The sequence below is a fragment of the Camelus ferus genome, chromosome 3 (genome assembly GCF_009834535.1).
Source record: "Camelus ferus isolate YT-003-E chromosome 3, BCGSAC_Cfer_1.0, whole genome shotgun sequence".
Taxonomy (NCBI): domain Eukaryota; kingdom Metazoa; phylum Chordata; class Mammalia; order Artiodactyla; family Camelidae; genus Camelus; species Camelus ferus.
Window position 1 is genome coordinate 84,127,553 of NC_045698.1, and position 23,242 is coordinate 84,150,794.

General features: G+C 34.1%; 1 protein-coding gene across 4 annotated transcripts in view; it reads left to right on the forward strand.

Annotated features, from left to right (window-relative positions):
* The first annotated feature begins 236 nt into the window (after positions 1 to 236).
* The window catches only part of SRFBP1 (serum response factor binding protein 1), a 71,174-nt gene continuing 48,168 nt past the window's right edge, over positions 237 to 23,242 (forward strand). For 2 of the 4 annotated variants that reach the window (XR_004318668.1, XM_014562993.2), the window contains exons 1-3: positions 237 to 393; positions 10,029 to 10,117; positions 11,212 to 11,284. Coding sequence is in view for 3 of the 4 variants with exons in the window: in XM_014562993.2 (XP_014418479.1) it covers positions 358 to 393; positions 10,029 to 10,117; positions 11,212 to 11,284 (198 nt within the window). In the remaining variant the exon portion in view is untranslated. Of the gene's footprint in view, positions 394 to 422; positions 540 to 10,028; positions 10,122 to 11,211; positions 11,285 to 23,242 lie in introns of those variants that run through there. The other 2 variants (XM_032476573.1, XM_032476572.1) reach the window with 2 other exon arrangements.

Sequence of the window (23,242 nt, forward strand, 5' to 3'; positions counted from 1 at the left end):
GGTCCTTACAAAGCTAGACTCAGTCTACAATCGAATGCAATAAAATCAGCATCTTGAAAAACTTCTCAACAAGCCGACAGCTTCCGGAGCGCCTTCCCAAGCTCCAGCCCGAGCCTGCTTTCCACAGGAACGCTCAAATCTGGCGCGGAGCGCTTTGTGCCGGAAGTTGTTCTCTGTCACTTCCGTTCTCCCCTCCCCCGCCGAGGCCCTCTACCTTTTACCCATGCATCGGCGCGATCGGACGGCGGATGAATTTTGGGCCAGCGAGGCCACCATTGAGAGGCGTAGCGACGCAGCCGTGTTCGAGTAGCTACCGTTCACGTGCCGGCAGCCCCGGATCTTCTTTCTATAGCTACCATGGCGGAGCCGGGAACTCTGAACCTCAATAACGAGGTGAGCACCGAGGTCTGGGAACCTGTGGGGTCGACTTTTAGGGCTCTCGGAATGGCTCTTCTACGTCATTCTGAAGGGCCTGTGGCGAGTCAGGGAGTGCGCCTAAACGCCCAGGCGAGTTTTCCAGAAGTCAGAGCTGTACGACTGTAAGTCCCCTTAACGGTTTCTAGGCGACTGAAGCGTCTCTGGCTCTCAGTCCTTATGAATTTTTATCTGTGATGCTTTGGAAAGAGCGTTTAATCTCTATAGTCAGTGTCTGCCAGTAAAACGAATCTTACGATAGTACCTTTTTCGCAAGGCTCTGGTGAAAAATTAACTGGAATATGTAAAGTGTTTGTACAGTGCCTGACAATATAAACTCTCAGTACATATTGTTTGCCTTTTGTTGACTGCAGAAATTACAAAGGAGAGATTGAGACCTGTAGCTTTTCCTAAGAATTGCTGATCTTGAATGAGACCGTATCGTTTGTAACGATGTACACTCGCCCAGTATCTCATTTCTTCCAGCTACTGCCCCATTTCTCTGCTTCCATTTACAGCATAATTTTAATACTTGCTGTGCCCAAATTGTTCTTTCCTTCTCTCTTAAATCCAGTCTTATCAGACATTTGCTAGCGTCACCTCCACCATAATATGTTAAATGTCACCATATTACCATTTATGTCGTTATCCACTTTCCAGTTTCTGCTTCTATTCAAGGAAGTCGTAAGACATCGAAGACTTAAAGTCGCCTGGAAAAGCAAGGGTCAGCTACAGCAAGGGAAATTCTTCGTCCTTTTATTCAGTGGATATACGTATCTGCTATGTGCAAGTCACTGTTCATATTGCAGTTGTGTAAGCCATACTTTCTGTTTTTAAGCAACCTATACTCAGGAAAGGATGAGCAACATCCACCAGTGATACAGAATAATGCCCCCCCAAAAAGTTACGTAGTGCAGAAAACTATCCAAAGAAGGCAAAATGAAGTGAGTGCTATTTGTTCTCGGTGTTTAAGAATCTTACACAGAGTTGCATTCAGTGATTCAATAAAGGGGAAAGAAGGCATTCTAGCCAGAGGGACCAGTATAAGTGGGGTAAGGATGGGAGTGGGAAATCCCCTGGGTGTCACAGGAGTATATAACTCCACTGATGAGAACTTGTGGGATGAAGTAGAAATAAAGCTAAAATATATTACTACCAGGTTAATAAGTCTGGATTTCACTTAGCATTGGAGAACAGGGTATATATTGAGAGGGAAATTCTGAAAGTGTTTAGTTTATATTGATAAAATTACCTTGAGCTCATGCTAGTTCCAGAAAACATTTGGTGGTCATTTTTCAGTTGGATTATCTATGAGGTATAAAAGATTTTAATCAGAGTGATGTCCTTGGAATTCACTGGATCTGCTATTGAGCTTCCTGTTCAATTCTGAAATTACTCTGAGAGGATTGGTGACAGTCATCTACCCACTCTTCATTTAAGGCTCTTTGTTTTTCCATTTAGCTAGTATGCAGACCTCTTCATAACAGTTAAAATTTGACCTTTAGAAAGTCTTCACTAATTCCCCTCAGGCTGGGCTAGGTGTCTGTTCTTTATGCAACCTGGGTCCTTTCTGCTCTGGAAAAACTTGTTTACCTGTTTCTCTCTTTTTGTGTGTATGTCTAACACCTGAAACATATGTGCTCAATAAATGTTTGCTGGATAATTGAATGAACTTACCAAATTTGGAAGTTTATACATCCCACATTGAAGTAAATCTTACATGTTCTACTGTGAAAGTAGGGAAAATAGGACAAAAAAAGTGGAGATGGTAGAAGAAAGGTGTTATAATTTAAAATTAACGGAAGAAACACTACAAAGGGAAAAAACATTTGTCTACATAAAAAGGGAAAAACAAAGGGACAACCAGTAAAAGAAATGAATTAACAGCTTCTTTAAAGAAGAAATACATCTGAAAAGGAGTTCAAATTCACTGTTATCTTTCATATCTTCCCATTATGTTTCCATCATCACCTCTGTCCTAGTCCAGTTTCTATCTCCCAGCAGAACTACCATCCTAGCCTCCCAACTACTTTGACTCTCTTCCTCTGATCTCATCTCCATAATACTGCTGGAGTGCTCTCTTTAAAACAAATCTAATCATGTGATTCCCTTGCTTAGAACCTATTTGGTGACTTCTTGTTGCTTTTGGTAAAGACCAATCTAAGCAAGGCCAATCTCTCCATTTTCTATTTTACCACTCCCCACATCCCCTGCTCAGGCTCTGTACTTCAGCTGCATTTGCTTTCCTTCACTACCTTGCATAGCAGTCAACAGGTCTTTTCCATGTGCTGTTCCTTTTACCCACAGCTTCTTTTCCTCTCATTAGTTCATGTCATACTTCTACTTTGTCAGTTTTTCAGGGAAACTATTCTTAACTTTCATTTACTCCTTTTGTAAGCTCCTGTTGCACTAATTTACTAATACTTTTTAGCATTTGTAAGATTTGCTTAATGTATTTGCATGTGAATGTGAGAGGCCCTCAACCTGACTGTAAATTTTTGCTTACCATCATATACACAGTACTTACCTATTAAATAAGTAACTTGAGGCATCATTTTTATAATCCCTGATAACTTAAATTAGCTCTCCTTAACTGAGATTCAGTAATGTATTTAAGGGATCGTGTAAGTGCCTAAAATTATGTGTAATTTGTTGTATTTATGTCTGTCTCTGTGGAGAGGGGGAAAGATTCTGTAGGTTTTATCACATTTGCAAAAATTTGTAAATCTCTGATAATGTCTTTGGGATATTGATATTCATATCTGTGATCTATTTGAATGGACTTCTTTTTCTGTAGTTTTTAATTATAGCCTTTTCCTTTTAAAAGCTATGTGGCCACCTAATTTACAGTACATTTAATTTCCCAAAATGTCTTTTGTGAAAATAAAAGCTTTCCTGCAGACACAACTATTACATTTTGCTAACTTTCAGTCTTCAGCCCTAATTCAAATTTTTTTCAGTTATTTTCCAAGGATAAAGGCTGACATTTAGAACACTTCCAGAATCTTAAGTCCTTAAAATAAATGTACTCTTTTGAAAGTAATGTAAGTTTCTACCTTTACTATTTTTTTAATAAAGTATTCAATAATCCCTTACTGAAATAGTAAGTCAGAGTCCAGCCATAGGAAGAGAACCATTTTGTTTGGTTGTTAAACTATGCTGGGAAGTTTTGCTAGGTGGCAGCATATGCTCAATAAAGATTAAGTTGTAGATTATCACAAAGCACTCTAGCATTTTAAAATTGTTGCTCATCAGGAATAAAATATATAATTCAACTATAAGTTATCCAAAAGGCCAAATTAGAAGTCCTCTGAATAAAACCAGTAATTAATATTGTTAACTATAATAAATACTTCAAACATATGGAAAACGATACCACAAATGTCCTTATCATCTATTTGCTGTATTTAGCAAATGTCAGTATTTTGCATATCATAATCCTTAATTGCACCCACCTTCTTTTCCACCTCAGAAGTAATCATTACTCATTCAGGGTTTTCTCATAGGTATTTTTTTTGTAATTTTAGTAACATATATACCCATATTTGTACCCAGCGTATTGTGTTGTATATTTTTAAACTTTGCATGTGTGATGTCGTACTGTATAAATGTAGTATCACACTATACGTATCATTCTAAAAGTTACTTTTCTCACCAAACATTATTTTCAGGGTTTATCCATAATACATGCAGCTCTCCTGTATTGATTTAAAATATACATTGTTCATGGTTTATTTACATATGGCATTTTATCTCTTATGCACCATTTTATAAAAATGCCTCATTGAATAGTGGTGTGCATAGCCTTTTGCTATAGATGGAAGTATGTCTTCTGAACAGATTCCTAGAAGTAGGATTTTTGTTAGGTATTGCCAGAGTTTCCTCTAGAAGGAATATACCAGTTTGCATTCTTATCAGCACTGTATGAGAGTGCCAGTTTCCTCACCGCCTCACGAGCAGAATGTGTTGTCATATTTTTTTTATTTATCAACCTGATAGGTGGGTAATGAATAAGCAGAAACTTTAATGTATTCTAAGAAACAGAGATATATTCAGAAAACTCTTAGTACTGCGAGCTTCCCAATATCAACTAGCTCTTAGAATAATTGTTTTCTAATAACTATGAATTTTTGTTACAGGTTAATTCAAATGCATAGCAATGTTAGTACATTACCAAAAAAGATTGGCTGGTTGACTGGCTAGCAGATAGCCAACTACGACTTATTTCAAAGTAACATTTACTTTTGTCTCCGGACCAAAGTTTGCTCTTAGCTTTGTAGATCTGAAACTTGCTATCATTGTCACTCCAAAAATATTCTCAAAAAAAGTACTCTCTCAAAAGCAAAATCACATCAACCACAGACTTATAACAGACTATATAAATGAGAAAGCCAGTTTATTAAGGAATATATCTAATGTAGTTACTAATGCCCACGTTGTAAGACAAATTCTTTCCCTGTGGTCTCCGTCAGCTGCTTGAAATGTAGAACCACAGGAAGGGTTTTAGTTGCATGATTGAATGTTGTGCTATGATACATCCATCTCCATAATTGAGTTATTCTAGTACAAACTGAATTTCCCAAGTCTCTGAGCTGTGAAACCTTTCTTTCAAGAAGATTCTTAGAATCTTCTTGAGTTGGACATTGCCATCTTTTGCTTGTTGCAGTTCCCTTTCCTGTGTTTATGCTGACTCTTACCTGTATGCTCATGGTCTTTTCCCAAGCAGGTTTATTAGTTTTTCGCTTAATTTATTTATGACTGCATTTTTGTGCCATCTACCCAAGAGTTGAGCCTGGTTACATTATTGTGTTCAGTTTCAATCAGGTTATCTGAAGGCTTATCAGTGCCTAGGCTCTAGGTGACACCTCACTTTCAGTGCATGTATTGTGTGTGGATGTGGGTGTATATGTCTTAACTCTTTTTCTTGTGTTCTTATAGATTATTAAATGCATTCTTTTGCTGCTTGACTTACCAGTCTTGGTGATTAATGACCTACAGATTTTTGTCCTTCAATTTCTGACTTTAAATTCTTCCCTTTCACTTCTCTTTCATTTTGTTTCTTCTATGTCAGCACATTTCATTTTCATCATTATACCTGTTTCCTCCTTGCTCATTTTATTTCTCTTTCCTTCTTTTCCTCCCAAACAATATTACACCTTTTCACATTTCTAACAGTGACAGTTCTATTTGCTTGTGGTTGGAGAATTCACCAAGGCATATTGCCCTTAAGTAGTACCTTGGCCTTCTGACAGTATTGGGTATTTCAGGCCTGTTTGTTGATTTACAGGTTATCTGTGAACCAACTTCATAATACCTGGGTGACAAATGAATTGGCAGCCTTTTAAGTCCTAACTAAAAGGCTGTTGGTAGCTGTTCATCAGTTTTGCAAAAATAAATTTAAATCCTTGGAGTAAGCTAGGTGCTTGGAGTGGACAGTGTGAGAAAAATAAAAGAATAATTCCATTTTTACATAAATGAATATACTTTTTAAAAAATATACTAAACTTATCAAATACTGAGAGAGTTAATAAGCCAGAAAAGCATTTTTTGGCATTGGCATGAGACTAAGTACATGAAGCATTCTCTTTCCTTTTAGAATTCCCTTATGCAGTAATGACAAACATAGTACTTCTTAAATTGGAATTTTAAAATTGGAGTCTAGCTTTTCCATGATTGGAATGTAACTGAGGACCAACTCTGCCCACTGCAATTTATTAGTTAAGATTGGTTAACAGCGGTTAGCAAATGGTATATAATCATCTTGTGCACGTGCAGTGTATAGCAGTTAGAAACATATGCTAATATATTTAATGCATAATTTATCACTTGCTATTAATTTATTTTATGAAAGACTTAACTTTCAAAAAATGTATCATAACCCCTTTTTATGCTGCTTATGAAATGTAGCATTTCTTTTTTTCACCTAAACCTAGTCTGAGTGGCTTTTTGTTTATGTAAGTATGATTTTTTTCCTAAATAGGCCTAACTTTGAAACAAATTCCAAAGAGGTTAACATATCTAGTGGAAATCTGATTACTCTACATTCTGTTAATGTATTACTCTCTTGAAACAGTGAATGAACAAATGAGTATTATTATCTAACACTTACTGTATGCTATCTACTGTGTTAGGTGGTAAGATTCAGTGTTGAGTAAAACCAGATATTTGACCTTCATGGAATTTATAACCTACTCAGAGAAAGACGCATTAAGCATAGTCAGGTTAAAAGTAAAATATTAAACATAAAATAAGGGTCTAGAAGCTAATAAGTTCTAGAAGCACTTTTCGACCTTCTCATAGAGGCCAAAAGACACTTTACTGAGAAATGATATTTGATCCAAAATCAAAGATGAGATGTTAACAAGCTAACGAGGAGAAGGAGTACGCCTATCAGAAAACAGCAGACATGAAGATTTGGTGGTAGTTGTAAGCATGGTGAGGATGGCCTAAAAGATGGCCCATGAGGCCATCCTCAGAGCAGTTGGAAACCACTGAAGAGAGTTAAGTAATGGTGTTACATCAGATCTGAGTGTATTGACAGAGTTGTAAGATAACTGTTGGAGAGAGACAAGAATGGATGCTGAGAAACCAGTTACCAATAACTTAGCCAAGGGGCTAGGAAGTCAAGATAGAAAAAAAGTAATACAATTTGAGTGATAATTAGGAGATAAAACTGTCAGGACTTGGTAATAGATTCATTGTGAGGGATTTAGAAAAGAGAGCTACCTATAATGAGCCACCTAAACAAAGATGACTCAAAAAATTTTACCTTCAGCTGAGATCTCTAGCTCCAAACCTAAATGTGTAACTACCTACTTGACATTTCAAATATGCCTAAAATCACCTCCAACTCACACTTGAACTCATGTTCTTCACTCTCAACTGGCTCTCTTTTTGGTGTTTCATATTTAAAGGAAGGGAACAGTCCTTTCAAGTATAAACCTAGGGCTCATTATAGGTAGCTCTCTTTTCTAAATCCCTCACAATGAATCTATTACCGAGTCCTGACAGTTTTATCTCCTAATTATCACTCAAATTGTATTACTTAGGGCTAAAAAGTATATCTTGAAAAGAAGAGCTGGCCTAGGACTGCCCCTTGAACTCTGAAAGTTCAAGACTATTAGAGGTGGATGAGCCTTCAAAGAAGAATAAGATAGATTGGCTAAAGAGGAAGGAGGAAAACCAAAGTAGTATTCTGTGATAGAAACGAAGGGAAAAGTATTTCAAGAAGGAGGAAGTGGTCAACAGTATGACATGCTGCTGAGATTTAAAGTAAAACGAAGCCTAAAAAATTCCTATTGGATTTAGGGACTTTTAGAAGTCATTGGTGTCCTTTGTGACAGCTTTTAGTGGACTGATGGGATCAGAAATTAAATGGAATTATGTGGCATGCAGAAATGGAGATAGTGAGTTTGAACATCTCTAAAAGCCTGGCTCTGAGGGAGATGAAGAGAGGGTTCTGGTGATCTTTGTAGTAAGGATGTTTTGTTTGTCTTGTCTGTAATGAAAATGACTTAAGCATGGTTAAAAGTCAATGGGAAACATCCGTTTAAGAGATTGACAATGCTGGGTAAAGGGATAGTCTATATAGTAATGGTTCTAGGAAGGCAGAAAAAGATGAGATCCAAAACACAGTTAAAAGATTAACCTCAGAAAAGTTTAGGGATATTTCTTAATTGTAACTTTATTAATAGAAGAGGATGGATGATGCAAGTAAATTTACTTTCACTTTTCTAAAATGATGGTTCCCATCTAATGTTTATTTTCTCCATGAAATTGAAAAAGAGAAAGAGAAAGGTTAGATGTTTTAGGAAAGCAGGCACAAATTTATAATAGTCATTGTAAAGTGAATTGACAAAAAAAAGCATACACACACGCACACTCACACACACGCACGATAGGATTGCTAGGAAGTGTAAGGGCCCATTTGAACATTTAGTAGATAGAATGTCTCAAGTATTTCCAGACTGTTGGGGTACTGTGATAACGAACTCAGAATGTTCTTTTTATCCAGGAGTAAATAGAAGGATTGCTAACCAGAGGGTAGGGGAGTTTAAGGTATTGACAAGTGTTGCTCAGGTACTTAAACTGGATAAAAGCAGGAAAATTAAAAAGAAAGGACAAATCATTTGAGAGAAAGTGTAGAGGTCAGTGAACTGGTAGTTCCAGTGAAGTCAAAGACAGTTGTGATGGGTGGAATTGAACAAGCAAACTGAAAGAAGCTGTGATCTCAGTGCGTAGTATTTGAATTGATGGTTTGAGCAATGACAAGGAATACAGTGTGACCATGGAAGTGGGTGGCTGTGATGGAATAGATTAGGTCATTAGAAAACCAGAAGTCAAGAACTGAGGATATAATATTGGGTGGATTATTCAAGTGGACATCTACATTTTCCAGAATGATGGCAAAACTTAGGGTGCAGAGAAATTGTAAGTTAGCTGCCTGTACCTTCAATGAATAAAGAGGGTGAATGATACTGATGAAGGGTGAAAAGTAACAGCTAACTGTAAGAGCCTTGGAAAAACAGAATGATGTTGACATTGTTATTTTGGCAGGAAGAATTTAAGAGTTGTGTGTGCCAGGCACTCTTGCAAGGCACAGAAAATGCTATGTAAATATTGTAAGGCCCCTGTCCTTCAGGAGCTCATAAACTATAGAAAAAGATAGCCGCAGGAGCAGTTAGTGACAGTACAGTGAGATGGGTGCTAACTGCAAATGTAGTGGGAACACCAAGGATAGCATTGTTATCTAACTGAAGAAGTCATTGAAGGTTTCACAGGAAAGATTATATCTGAACTGAATTTTATGTACCTCCTAAAGTGGAGAAAGGGATGAAGGACATTACAGAAGGAATTACGAGATGTACGATTCCTAACAATGATAGAAAAAACATAAACTCAGAATGATAGCATCCCATTGTACTAAGTACTATTGTAACATGTAGTTCTTTATTGTTAGAATATTTCCATCTCTTGGCCAATAATTCTTTTTTTTTTTTTTTTTTTTTGTCCTTAGAATTCAGCATAGTTCTCTAATGGGATGAATTAAAGTGTGTGTGTGTGTGTGTTTGTGTGTGTGTGTGTGCACGCACGTGGGCCCCCTTGTGTTTTCAAGTTATGGTTGGTTGAAATAATTTATTACTAAATATAAATGAAAAAGGTTTTCTATAAATAAGTAAAATATAATCACTTTTATACATTTTCTTTTGTTAATACCTCACTGAGTAAATTAAATTCCTGCCATTATGGGTGAAGCTTTGTTTTAAACCACAAAGATTCAAAGATGAATATGATGGTCTCTGTACTCAGTGAGTCCAGTTCATTAAGTTCCAAGCCCAATAAGGTATAAATGTAATTTAAAATACTAACCACTGGAAATGCTATGATTTTTTTTTTTAATCATAAGTTGTTTCTCATAAGTCTTCAGATATGTCTATAATATTGATTTATTCCTTATTCACTATTTATGAAAGAAGTTTAATTTTATCAAACTATGAATATAGTTAAACAAAACTTTGGTTAAAGTGATTGACTTATTCTATAATAATACTCAAAATAAGGTATGTTTCTTCTTGAATTAATAGTCTTTCTAATTTTGGCTTTATTCCTCGAAGGTTGTGAAGATGAGAAAAGAAGTGAAGAGAATCCGAGTTTTGGTTATCCGAAAACTTGTCAGGAGTGTTGACAGACTGAAGTCAAAAAAGTTAGTCATTTAAAATAATGGTCCTATGACTAATAAAATGTCAAAAGTTGTTTTTATTCAGTATTTACAAAATTGGAGACCTAGAGAAATAATTAAATATATTATTCATACAGCACTTTGTTTTATATGTGGACAGGATCTGAGTGACGTAAAGTGTGCTGTGTCAGCATGTCCTTGCATAGTTTGGCCTGTATTCACTTAAAATATATGATGAATTCTGCTTTTTTTCAAAACTCTCCTTTTGGCTTTTTCAAAATGAAAGTCCTTTGGGATTATTTACATGTTTTATGTTATTAGAAATTTTTTTTTTAAGATGTTGATGTAGTTTAACAAATCTAGTGATACCTTGAATCAGTTGTAAAGATTTTATATCATCTTATTCCTTGAATTGCTAATTAATTGGAAATCTTTAATACCTTATGGAAATGTTTGTCAGAATATTATGTTGCATTAATTTTTTGAAAAAATAATATTTTGTATTTTTGATGTCACTGGTATTAGAGAAAAAGTATGTTATAGTTCTTATGCTTCAAGCATGAATACTTAGTCTTGAAATTTATTTTGTTTCTGATTAATTTCTTGCTCTTTCTTTTGTAAATGTTTCAGAAGATAGCCCTCCTCTCTGATACAGTCATATGTTTAACATCTTTATGTATTCCTTTCATTCCAGAGGACAAATTTTTATTTAATAAAATTATATCCAGCCTTGTAGCTTATGAAACATAATTGTAGCTTATGAAACATAATTGTAGCTTATGAAACGTACATTATATGAAATACAATGTGCTATTTATCAGTTGATTGGAATGTATTATTTGACCTTCCCATTAAGGAATTAGAAGGCAAAGTGTCTATCAGTGATAATAGTCATTAATATAATGCCTGGACAGTGCTTATTATTACCAAAAACTTGGATTTGTTGATGGAATTTGGGGTATGTGTTGGGTAGGGCAGGAGAAAGCAGTGTAGGATGACAGAGCAGCAGTGTTATTTAGAGCTTTATTCAGTTTTTCTAAAAGAAATAGAGAGATTTCATTATATGAATCTAAGATAAGTGCTTTTTCTGACTGCATATTGTAATGTGTATTTTGCAGGGGTACCGAAGATGCAGTATTAAAAAACCAAAGACGAGCACAACGACTGCTTGAAGAAATTCATGCCATGAAGGTAAGGACTTGTATGGACTGTATGTGTGTGTGTTCCATCTCTCATGTCAGCCTACCTTTTATACGTGTGTGGTGTTACGTATTTGAAAATTAGTGTGAATTGACTAAGGCTATTTGTGTAGGTCTGTTGGGTAAAGCATGTAGCGCATTTAGGAAGTTGTAATATGTTTAAGCTTGCATTTATCTATGTTTTTTACTGAATTTGTTAAAGTATTAGACTAATTTGAGTCAAAACTATGCTAAACTAAACTCATCTATGTTTAATAATACTTCATACCTAAGATTTTTATTTTTACTGTAACTTTAAATCTAAGTTAAGTTCATGCTCTTTGGTAATGTGGATGGTCATATTGGTGGCTGACATCATGCTTTGCCTATTGCCAACTCAATAAATTTTTGTGTGGTGGTGTCAGCATTTTATTCAGCTCTGTAGTAACTTGAAATAAAATTAGTATTGGACCAAAATGATCCGTATTTTTGTTTCTTTCAGCCAGACTCTTCACTAGCATAATTTTTAGGTCTTCTCACTGTTCTTACTTTGTGGAAACTTTCATTTACCAAATGACATACTATTAAATGTCTGGGAGACTGTTTTATTGCAGAACTTAAAAACAACATTTGGTACCAGCAATTACCTTAATTGCAGGGTCATTTTGCATGTATGTTTGACTATTACATTACGGTAGAACTTCTAAGTTTTGAGATAGATGAAAGAGCAAGAGAATCTCTAACAATATTTTAGTTGATTGAGATTATCAAAGCTTCTCACCACTTTTTCGTTTTGAGGGAATTATAAAATATCTTACAAGACAAAGTTTTCACAATTGATTTGAATAGAAACACACGTAGGGCATGATTCTTTGGTGTGAGACAGTTTTTTGGGGTGTTTTTACTTGTTTTATTTTCACGGGACAGCAAACTTCATGGAATCCATTTGACACATCAAAGTTTTAATCCCCTTATTGTCTAGTCTTTCACTCAAAATACTCTGACTCCGAATTATCATTTTTATCACTTTATCTTGCACATCCATTTAGACTTTTTCATATACCTTCTTTTTCCCATGAAATTCCTGTGAGAAATAAAATCTTTAGAGTTTTTTTTTTTTTTGGATAACACTAAGGTAGGAAGTTATGATTTATTCCTTTGTGTCTTTCACCTTCTTTTAACCAAGGTCCTTACCAAATTACATTCCTTACCTAAATTTTCCCTGTAATTTCTTCTGAATAGTCATTTTTGTAGTCCTAAATTATTCAGAGGCTTTGGGCTACTATATAATTGCTGATTTTACTTTACTGTGGAAAGGATGCATTATATATAATAAACCTATGTATAGTGTATCAAGAGTTTCAGAACAAAAGGTGTTACTCTTTAGACTACTTCCCTTCTCTGACTCTCAATAATGAATTTAATTTAGTTAATTAGTAAGAAAAGTTGTCCTATTTGATCTGTATGTGAAACGTGCTTTCTGTTATTCTTTAGAACTCATCAGCAATTGGAAATCAGACTCAGTGGTAATTAAAGTTCATTGGTTTACGAGATTGCTGTATCATAACCATAGTTTTAGTTTGTTGGTTTGGTTTGGTTTTTTTTTTTTTTTTTTTTTTAATTTTTCCTTGTGTTTATATAAGACCACTATGGAATTGTTGCCTCACAGAAAGCTAAAATTTATAACCCGGATAGTCCTTGAATTCATAAAATTAATAGTATGTATATTCCTTGAATTCATGTCAGTGTTTAATTGGTTTAGATTGGATATTCTGCCTTCAACTCCTTTTGTAATGCTGTTGAGAAAGTGGATTAAATCTAAATATAAAAACCAGAAAAAAAAGGGGCAAATCTATATGTTTGCTTTTTTTATATATCAGATTTCATCATTCATGTTTCTTTTACAAAATTAGTATGCTTTTCTAAAAGAAGCAAATACCTAAAGCATTTTTTAAAATTGAAAGGTCATTTTTAATTTTGACTGTTTATCATGTTCATGGGAGTATCAAAGAAAAAAATCACAGAACAGAAAACTCACAGTCTTAATTAAATTCGGAGAAAAACCTCTTCTTACACTCATTTTTCCAGATGAATTTTTTTCTTGGTTCATATACCACTACATTTTTATAGTCTTGTTCATGACGTACTGTCCTATACTTGCTTTCTATGATAATAGGGTATTTTGTTGCAAGATGACTTTTTTAAGAAAAAAACTTGGGACATTTTTAGAAATGGGAGTTTGTTTTTTTTCCTGGCCAAGGAAAAAAAAAATGGCCTGATCTTTATGACACTATAAAATGAGAGGTTCCTGTTTTATAGACTGAGATGTATAAATATGAAATCTTTGCTGCCTTTTCTAATAAAATTCGTACTTTTAATTTTGATACTAGTATATACACTGGTTTCTGAAACAGTTCCTTTTTTCTTTGGAAATTAAAGTAGCTTATTGACTTTTACAGATCTCTAGATTATTTAGAGAAGGAGATAGTAAAATTAAGGCATACAGTGAAATTAATCAAAATGTACAAGAAATCTTTTTCTTAACAGTAAAGGAAATATAACTAGCTTTTACTGGATATTTACTATGCACCAGGCACTATGTTTTGTGTTTTATATTCACTATCTCGTGAGGTAGATATCATTATTATCCCTATCTTAAAGAATAGGAAACTGAGGCTTAGAGAAGTTCATTCAGCAGCTTGTTCAAAGTCAGATAGTTGTTAGGCGTTAACTCATATATTAAGTTAGAGCTTAATAACTAATTGTAAAGCTGATGATGTTAGCCATGTCACTGTACTACTTCATTAAGATGAAACTTTAACTTCTCAAATATATCTAGACTCTTACTCTCCTAGAGATTGAATTAGATAATTTAATAAACCTGATACTTGCCCTCTAGGAAAGAAGGGCCCAGAGATATGTAACAAGTTTTCAGATTCTTTAATTCCTCATAGCTAAATATACCAGTACCTCTTTTTTTTCCTTTCTCCTCTGAGTCCATTACTTTTCCTTATGCTGAATATTCCCATGCAGTGAGAATTTATATATCTTCTGTGAGATCTTGCTCTGCCTGCTGCCTTTACTTCTCTCTTTTAAAACTCTTTCACTTTTTGTTTCATTCTTCTATTTTTACATGTTCAGCTCTTATTAAGAGCTTCCTTTGAGCTTTATCATCTGTTAGGATTGCCTTGTCTCATCCTCCATCATGGCCTGTTTTTAAGTGGTTGTCATCAGTGGATCACAAAATAGGAAAATGGTGTAGATTATGATCTTTAGAGGTACTGTGTAAAATCATGTAAAATAGTCTATCATCAAAATAATATAAATAGCTACAGTTGACCCTTAAACAACGTGGAGGTTGGAGTGCTGACCCTCTGTGCAGACAAAAATCTGGGTATAAGTAGGGTATAACTTACCATGGGCCCTCTACATCTGCAGTTTCCCATCGCCAGATTCAACCAACCTTGGTTGAATTTCAATTTACTATTGAAAAAAAATCTTTCTGTAAGTAGACAGTTCAAACCCATGTTAGTAAGGGTCAACTGTATATCATATCATTTGAACTTCACCGCAACTGTAAAGTGTGCAGAATCTTATTTCAGAGGACATATTTAGAAGTGTTCTAAGCTGCACTCACGCCTTGGTTGCAGGTTTATTGTCATATATATCCATATATTAATTAGAATTTTGAGGTCTTTCAGGTTATAGATGCTTTTTAAAAAGTTATTGAGATTTTTCTCTAATTTCACATACTATGTTTTAAGGTTTTTTTCCCTTATAAATGCTTAAAAAGAAATTCTCCATAGGGTAAAAGATGCCTTTTTTATCCTGAATGTATACAGTGTTGATTATTTGTATCAAATTAACATTTAATTCCCTTACTCTACTAAGGTAATAGTATGAATAGGATTGTTAACCTAAGATTATAATTATTTTTGATAGTTTCATCTTTTATTTATAAGCCCATCCAAAGAATCATATTATCAAATCAGACTCAATTAGAAATCTTAACTAGAAATCTAGCTTTACTAATAATTTCAAAGATAGATGCAATCAGAAGGCACAGATGAAGCTAGATGTCTAGGACTCTGCATGATTCCATAGGTCCTTCCTTTCTGCAGCAGATATGTGCTTGCTAGTGCAGAGTAGATGAGCTCTTTACATGAAGAAGTTTAGTTATTACCTAATAGCAGTTTCAAAATTTAGATTTTGAAACTTATCCATTCTGTACCCCAGGGTTATGTAGCTTACATGATATTCTTCAACATTCCATGCCTCATAAAGCCATAGATTCTGAGTTTGTTTACTATAAGCGTCCTTAACAGGGGCCATCCTGCTAAGAGCATTCTTCAGGTTAGGCGTTGTCCTCCTAACAAAAAAACCTTTAGCCTATTTACCAGTTATCAGTATATTAACAAGTAGATTAAACTGCAGCACCTACTTTTCCCTGAATTTCCTCTTGGTAAAGGAAGTGAGTGGATCCCAGGACAGCTGTTTTAATTCTTGCCTCTGATTTGTGATAGTATGCTTTTTGGCTTTTTATTTCTTTTGTTTGTATTTCCCTCCAACTTTGTGGAAAATATTTCAAACCTATAGAAAACTTATAATGCTACAATATAATAATACATTGTATCACATCCATGTTTGTCCCTATACTGATAATGGTGCATTCTAGTCACTTGATTTAGATGTTGTCTGCCAGATTTTGATAGTTTCATCTTTTATTTGTGTTTGTTTGAATTTAAGTAATCTGTGAGATGATAACTTTGAGACATTGTGAATATCTTGGGGTCTTTTTACCCAGTGACTGATGATCTGTGGCTGAATAAGTTAACACTTTTATTGTTTCTGTTTCTCTGCTGGGAATTTTTTTATATCTCTGGTAAGATTTTAATATACTGAAAAGAATTTTTTTGTAACATCAAGGATAGTGGTAATAGCCATCTTTGCCTGTAGAGAAGGAAAATTTTTTTTTTTTTTTTTTTTGGTCCTTCATTTGCTGGGTATTTTGGATTGTACCCTGGACATTATGAAGATCAAGTAGAAGAGATTCTGAGTTTGGTCATTGTTCTCCAGTGAAAAGTTGAGTGGTTGTTTTATCACTTAACTTTTGAAATAGGCTTTAACAATGTTTCTGGGACAGCACATGTAGCTTCAGTTTCAGATCTTTTGCCTTTTAGCGAGCTACTTGAAATCTGTTCCTCGCATGAGCTGTTCAGGTTTAGGGATCCATTGTGTGGTCCCTTCCCTTCTGGGTTTCCCCTGCTCTCTCAGTGAATAAGGTACTCAGGCTTCACTCTTCCATATGTTCTGTGACCGCTGCTCCTGAACTGTGCCGACTGCTGTTAGGTCTGGATTACACTCTGAAGAGATGGTGACTTGTGTAGCTTCCCATCTTTACTCCCAGTGTGCTTAGACTCTTCCCGTCAGAGCTTGTCTTCTTCCATTTACTCTACTTTACCTTCAGGTAGGGCTTTTTGTAGTATGTCCAGATTTTATGTTTTGCTTTGGTTTTTGAGGGAAGGTTTAATCATATTATCTGTTAGTACCTTAGCCTGTCATACACAGAAATGGAAGTAGTTGAAGTTAGAAGTAACTGTAAATAGCTTAAAAACAGGGAGGTGGTGACCTAAGCATCCCAGGACCTATAAATGTGAGTCTTAAAGGGATAGAATCAGTAGAAGAGACCAAGAAAGTGTAACCAATGAAGGAGAAAGAGAACCAAGATAGTATGGTTTCTAGGAAACAAGTGAAAAAGACTATTTCAAGAGAGTGGAACAATGAACTAGGTGTTGATGTCGCTGTTGTAGTTCTTGTTTTCAAAATTAGCAATATTAGTTTTAAAATGTAAACTCATTTATTCAGTTGTGATTATTGATGAATTTTTCAACTTGTAGTTTCTCTGTGGTCTAGAGTACTTTACAGAACTGTGCTGGAAGAACCAGAATGGGTTTTGTTCTTGCTTATGTGATCCAAAGCGTGCCTTCTCTCCTACTTCCTTTTCCCCATCCTGTTTCTTTCTATAAAAAGATGCTTAAATCTCAAAACTCTGAAATCATTTCCACATTCATATTTTCTTCCTTTACATCTGAAACCTAGTAGCTGCAAACAGTGGTCCAAGTATGGGAGAGGCATAATGTTTCTCTTTCTTGTTTACTTCCCCATACTCCTTAGCATACCCACATCATGGTCTTTTATAGCTACAGGATGAACACTGTAAGTCTGATTTATGTCTCTTTTATTAAATCTGTACTTCCTATTGAGCTTTTTTCCTCTAATACATTATCGTAATTTCTTGAAATCTTTAGGTAACTTTAAAGATCCTTGATAAAAACTTTCGACTTCAGATAGTATGTTTTTGTTTGTTGGTTTAATGTTAATTATCAGAAACAGAAGAATGAATAGGTTCTTCATTTTTATGGTCAACTTAGCCAGTGCTCTAATGCCACTTAACTTCTAATTTAATTTTTTAAAAGGGAGAACTTTCATTGCTTCTGAAGGCAGAGCAAGATGCCCTGATTTAATATCCTTCTGTACTTAGCTTGTGACATTTGAAATGATAAACAGGAAGTCATAGTGTTATTTAAAAAAATCAGTATATACCACTTTCCTCACACTCATGCAACAGATCATCACATTGGAATTCTAGTTTGCTTTCCTGGCATGTGGTTTCTACAGCTTTAAGCCAGTGTTTTGAATAGTTCATATTCCTGAAATCCTTAATATGTAGGGGTCATGATTTTCGTTGTAAGCTATGTTGATATAAAGATCTTGTATCAAGTCTATGGTGACCTTAAAATATTTTTGTCTTTTAAATTAGAGCAGGCTGTAGCAAATAAAAGTGGTATGCGTTCTCTGCTTTTGAACCTTCTTGCTTCTATTTGAAAACAAACAAAAAGTTACAGGTCCTAGTTTGTAAAAATGATGAAGTCCTGTTACCATTTACTGAGTCATTATATATACTTAAAATAAAAAACTGGCTTTGGAATTGCTTCCATCCGGATAAGCCTAGTTCAAAGGCTACTGGATGTGTAAACAGGATAGGGGTAGGAAGGAAGGAGTATCACATGAGCTTTTTTTCCAAAAAGAGGGTTTTTTTATTTCTTTCTGTTTTGTTTTGATTTGATTTTTTAAGTTTTTTAATTTTGGAAATTTGAACTTACAACCTGGGCAGAACATTTCTACTAACTGTGAAAGTATCCAGAGCCCTTTTCCAACTATTAATTTAAAAAAAATTTGGACAACCAATGCTACTATCACAGTTCCAGTAGGGAATAATGTGGTGATTGAGAAAAGAGGCGAATACTACAACATATTTTGTTGGAAACACACAGTGGGAGATAAAAGGCCCTACAGAAAAGTAACAATAAGAACAGTAAATAACTTTTTGAAAAATGGGATTTTCTTTTTATTCAGCTGGGATTTCACCTGAATTTTGGGTTAAACGGAGACAAATTATTTTCAAACATTTATACTCCTTATCAATATTTTACGTTGTTAGATTTCTATTATAATGAAAACTCTGTATTCTTTATGTTTTTTCCTATATGTTAGAATAACTAATGTTAGTGTTTTGCTACTCAAAGAATTAATATTTTGTTATGGCAAGAAGCTCAGTAATGTTCTGTTTTTCCCTTGACTATAAAGAATTTTATTTTTTCTCTACCTACCACTAAATTATGTAAACTGTAGTCTTCTAGTAAATAAAAGTAATCTCAAGGGTAGTGATTGCTCTAAATAAAAATGGTTTTTTATCAATTTACAGTGAAAATGTATATTTCTCTTTCATTCTCCCATTTCTTCTGTAAAAACTAACTATACCCTTTATAAGGCATATTAATAATATATATGGGTGAAGTAGGGAGAGAAATTCCCATTTTTTTAATCCTTGATTTTTGTTGAAACTCAATTATTAAAATAAAATTTAAGAGTTTGGGTTGTAGTTAATAACAATTATTCTCTTCATCACAATCTAAGATAGCATCCCAGTTTGTTAACAATCATAGGTCTTCTATGATCCATAAAATTTGCAACCAGAAAAGAAAAATGTACAAATGAAAAAAAGATTAGGAATTTCCAGATTGTGATTTCCATATTATGTGCTCAGGTTAGTTAAATACTTTTTAAATTAGAACCTGTTATGTAGGTAGATGAATAGATTTGTTGTCAGGGAGCATACTGTTCTGTGGGAAACAAGCATATGAGTCTCTCTGATATATATACCATACCAGTGTTATAATCAAAGAGTTGTAGGAACCTAGAGAAGGAATCAATTTATTTAATTACTTATAGGATTTAGGGAAGACTCTATAGAATTGGTGGCACTGAGGCAGAACTTCAACAATAAATATGATTCTATTTTGGAAATGGTAGTCTAGGTAAGTAGAGCACACCAAGAACAAAGCACAGAAGTCTGCAAGTACATGGTTTGATTTGGAAAGGCTGCTCAGTACTCTTTTTCTTTTATAGTATTTAGCACATTGCACTGTAATTATTTATTTGTATGTCTCCTTTTTTGAGAATAGAATGTTATCTTTCTATTTCCAGTGCTTAGTGCACTAATTGGCATAAAGCAGATGTTTAGCAAGTGTTTCTTCAATGAATTAATGTTGTGGCTGGAATATAGAATGAGAGGAGGAACAATAATTGAAGATGGTGGCTAGGTGGTAGATAAGATTATAGTTGAAAACCTTTTAGGAAATGTAGGTAATCAAAAGGTTTTGAGTTATCATATGTGTTTTCTAGAAAGAGAAATTTGAAGGACAGTGGAGGATTGATTAAAAGGAAATGAGACTGGAGGTGAGATAACTAATTAGAAAGCAGTTACTGACTGATTTTTTTCGTGTATTAAGGAGGCATTTATTAAGCCTATCCTTATGGAAGGTGATAAACCATGTGATTAATTGTTCCTGCTCTGCAAAAATCTTGCACTGTCACAGAAAGGAGCTGGTATACACAATTTTAAAAACAGGACAAGTTATAGGGTCTTTGAAAATTGTAAAAGAGCAAGAGATTGCTTCTAGCTAGTAATCAGGGAAGGTTTCCTGGAAAAGCTTAATAAAAAAGATTAATGTTACTGATTTATCAAATTGATATGATTTCCTTGGTAGTCTTTAATTGAATCCTAATTAGATAGCAAGGATACTGTTTCATGCAACAACTTCACATTCCAGACTTACATATTATTTATAGCACTAGGAAGCTCCATTTCAGATATAAGAACATCGCTCATAAACAACTTAATAATACTTTGAGTTATTAATTATCGAGTACCTACTCTGCCATACTCTTTGCTATAGCCTACATATATTATCTCTAATCTTCATAGTAGCTTTTCAAGATTCCTTTTTAGTTTCATTTTACTGATGTGGAAACTGGGGATTTAAGGGTTAATTGCTTTGCCCAGAGTTACAGTACTAGAGCAAGGCAAAGCCAGGATTCAGTTCAAATTTATCTAAATCAGTAACCCATGTTTATAAGACTCTATTAACATTATAATTAGTTGTGATAAATGCACTTTTGCATTGTAATTTTAATCATCACTATTAATTCAAAAATGAAAGTACTAGTGAAATAATATATCATCATGGCTCCTTTGGGAAAAAATAGAATTTATTTTTAATTTTATGTAATTAGAATAGTTGAGCCTTCCTAAAGATGTAGAGTGTCTTGTTATCCATAAAGGAATTTGTGTGTCCATTTAACATTTAGAAATAACATCCAGGAGCTAAATACCAAAATATTAATTCCCTTGGGACTATGAATTGGTAACAATGATTAGGTTTCAAAATATGTTTGTTCCTTACCCAGTTTGGCACTGTATTTTTAAAACAAATTTGAATATAACCTTATTCTAGTATTACTTGATATAGGCTCTTTAAACTATTGACACATGGAAATATAATTAAGAAATGAGTATGTATTTTATAATTATATGTACCCTTGAAAAAGACTACTGGAAACTTATAGTTTCTTGAGAAGATACTTCGAAGGAATTAGAACTTGTAATAACAAATAGTTTGACTTTCTTGAGACTGAAAAAGTGTTCCTAATTCTTTCAGTGAAAGACTGCTCTCTTAACACATCCCTATACTCCTTTTAGCATATCCCTACATCTTAGTCATAATCCTAAAATTATAGAGAAAGATTGCCTCTGTCACCTAATATAATTTCCCTAAGACCTTTCGATGAGTTTCCTAGGTTCTCCACTGTGGGGGAAAAATGTGCTATGATCTTATATTAAGGTTGAGGTATTTGTTTCTTTCTTTCTTTGTTTCCTTAACTCTTTGGGGTTCGGTAAGGAAACCTAAACTTGCAAGTATATGTAGATTAAAACGTATTAGGAGTAAAACAGTGAATATAATAGATTCATACCAAGCTGTTGTTTTGTCCTTTTTTATTTGATATACTAAATAATAAAAAATAATATCTATGTACGTCTCACCACCCCTAATAATTCTTATTCTTAGCATGTTAATCTAAGAAGACAAAAATAAGTGATTTTAAATATTTTACTTCTCATAAATTTGCCACAAAATAATGCCCCTTTAAACAAATGAATGTTTGGACTCCACTTACTCCTTAGAATGCAGAAATGTTCTATGTAAAATCTTTGGGTTGCCCTATCTCATTTCTCTGCCTGCCTCTTTGAACATGACAGAAATGGGTCATTTTATGTGCCAAGAACAGTTTAGATTCAGGATGGGAGGTTATAAAAATGTGATCATGTTTAATTACTTTGATTGATAAACACATATTTTTGTTCTTTTTTTCTGAAAGATATTTCTGTTTGAGAGATAGGACTATATCGTGACAAGGTGATTTTTGAGCTTCATTTGACTAAATTATTTGATGATATTTTTGCTTAGTTAATATCTCCTTTTAAGTGAAATGCAAATTTTTGGACTTTTGAATTATGCAAGCTGATTTTAGCTCACTGAAATTTTAATTATTTTCATGTCAGTAATTATTTTCATATCTTGATGAAGATAATTTATATTTGAAAGATGAATTCTGTTTAGTTTTTAGAATTTGAAGAGTCAACTTTAAACACAAAAGTTGGCTTGGAAATAAAGTAAGACAGTACAGTAGTCCCTTACCTGCATGCATCCCAGGATCCTCCGTGGATGCCTAAAATGGCAGATAGTACCCAATCCTATATATATTATGTTTTTTCATAAATACCTGTGATAAAGTTTAATTTATAAATCAGGCACAGTAGGAAATTAACAATAATAACTAATAATAAAATGGAGCAATTATAACAATATTCTATAATAAAAGTTACGTGAATGGGGTCTCTCTCCTTAACTTCAACTCTGCCAGAAATGTGGCAGTGGCTTCTTCATTGGCAAATGCAGCTTCTCCAGTCATTTTTATATTCTTTAGTCCAAAAGTATTGCTGAATCTATGTAACCATCCCTTACTTGCAGTGAGGCTGATATTACTTGTTTCAGGGGATCCTTTGCTGAAGTCTTCCCATAGGCTTAGTGCTTTCTGGTGCAACACATTGACGTCAGTTGGAATATGTTTCGTGTTCATGTCTTCCACAAATTTAATGGCTTTTCATCTTAACTAAGCATTATCACGCTCTTTGGCCATTATTTCTACACTTTAAAGTGCAGCAGCAAAACTAGCTAGAATTTATTTTTTCCTTCCTTTTAATTTCATGGATTGAAGATTTGTTCCTACTATAGGTCTTAGCAACCTCAGCATAAGCTTTTTTATTTTTTTCTCATTTTCATTTAAAGAAAAAATTTACAGCTTCTCTTTGGTGTATCTAAATTGCCTACTGTCAGGCTCTGTGATACCTCAGTAGTCAACCTGATAGGAGATGGCTTCTAAATAACTAAATGGGTGAGATACCTGGACAAAAGGATGATTGATGTCCCAGGCAGGACAGATGGGAATGGTACAAGATTTCGTCATGCTACTCAGAATGGTGACACACAATTTAAAACTTTCGAATTGT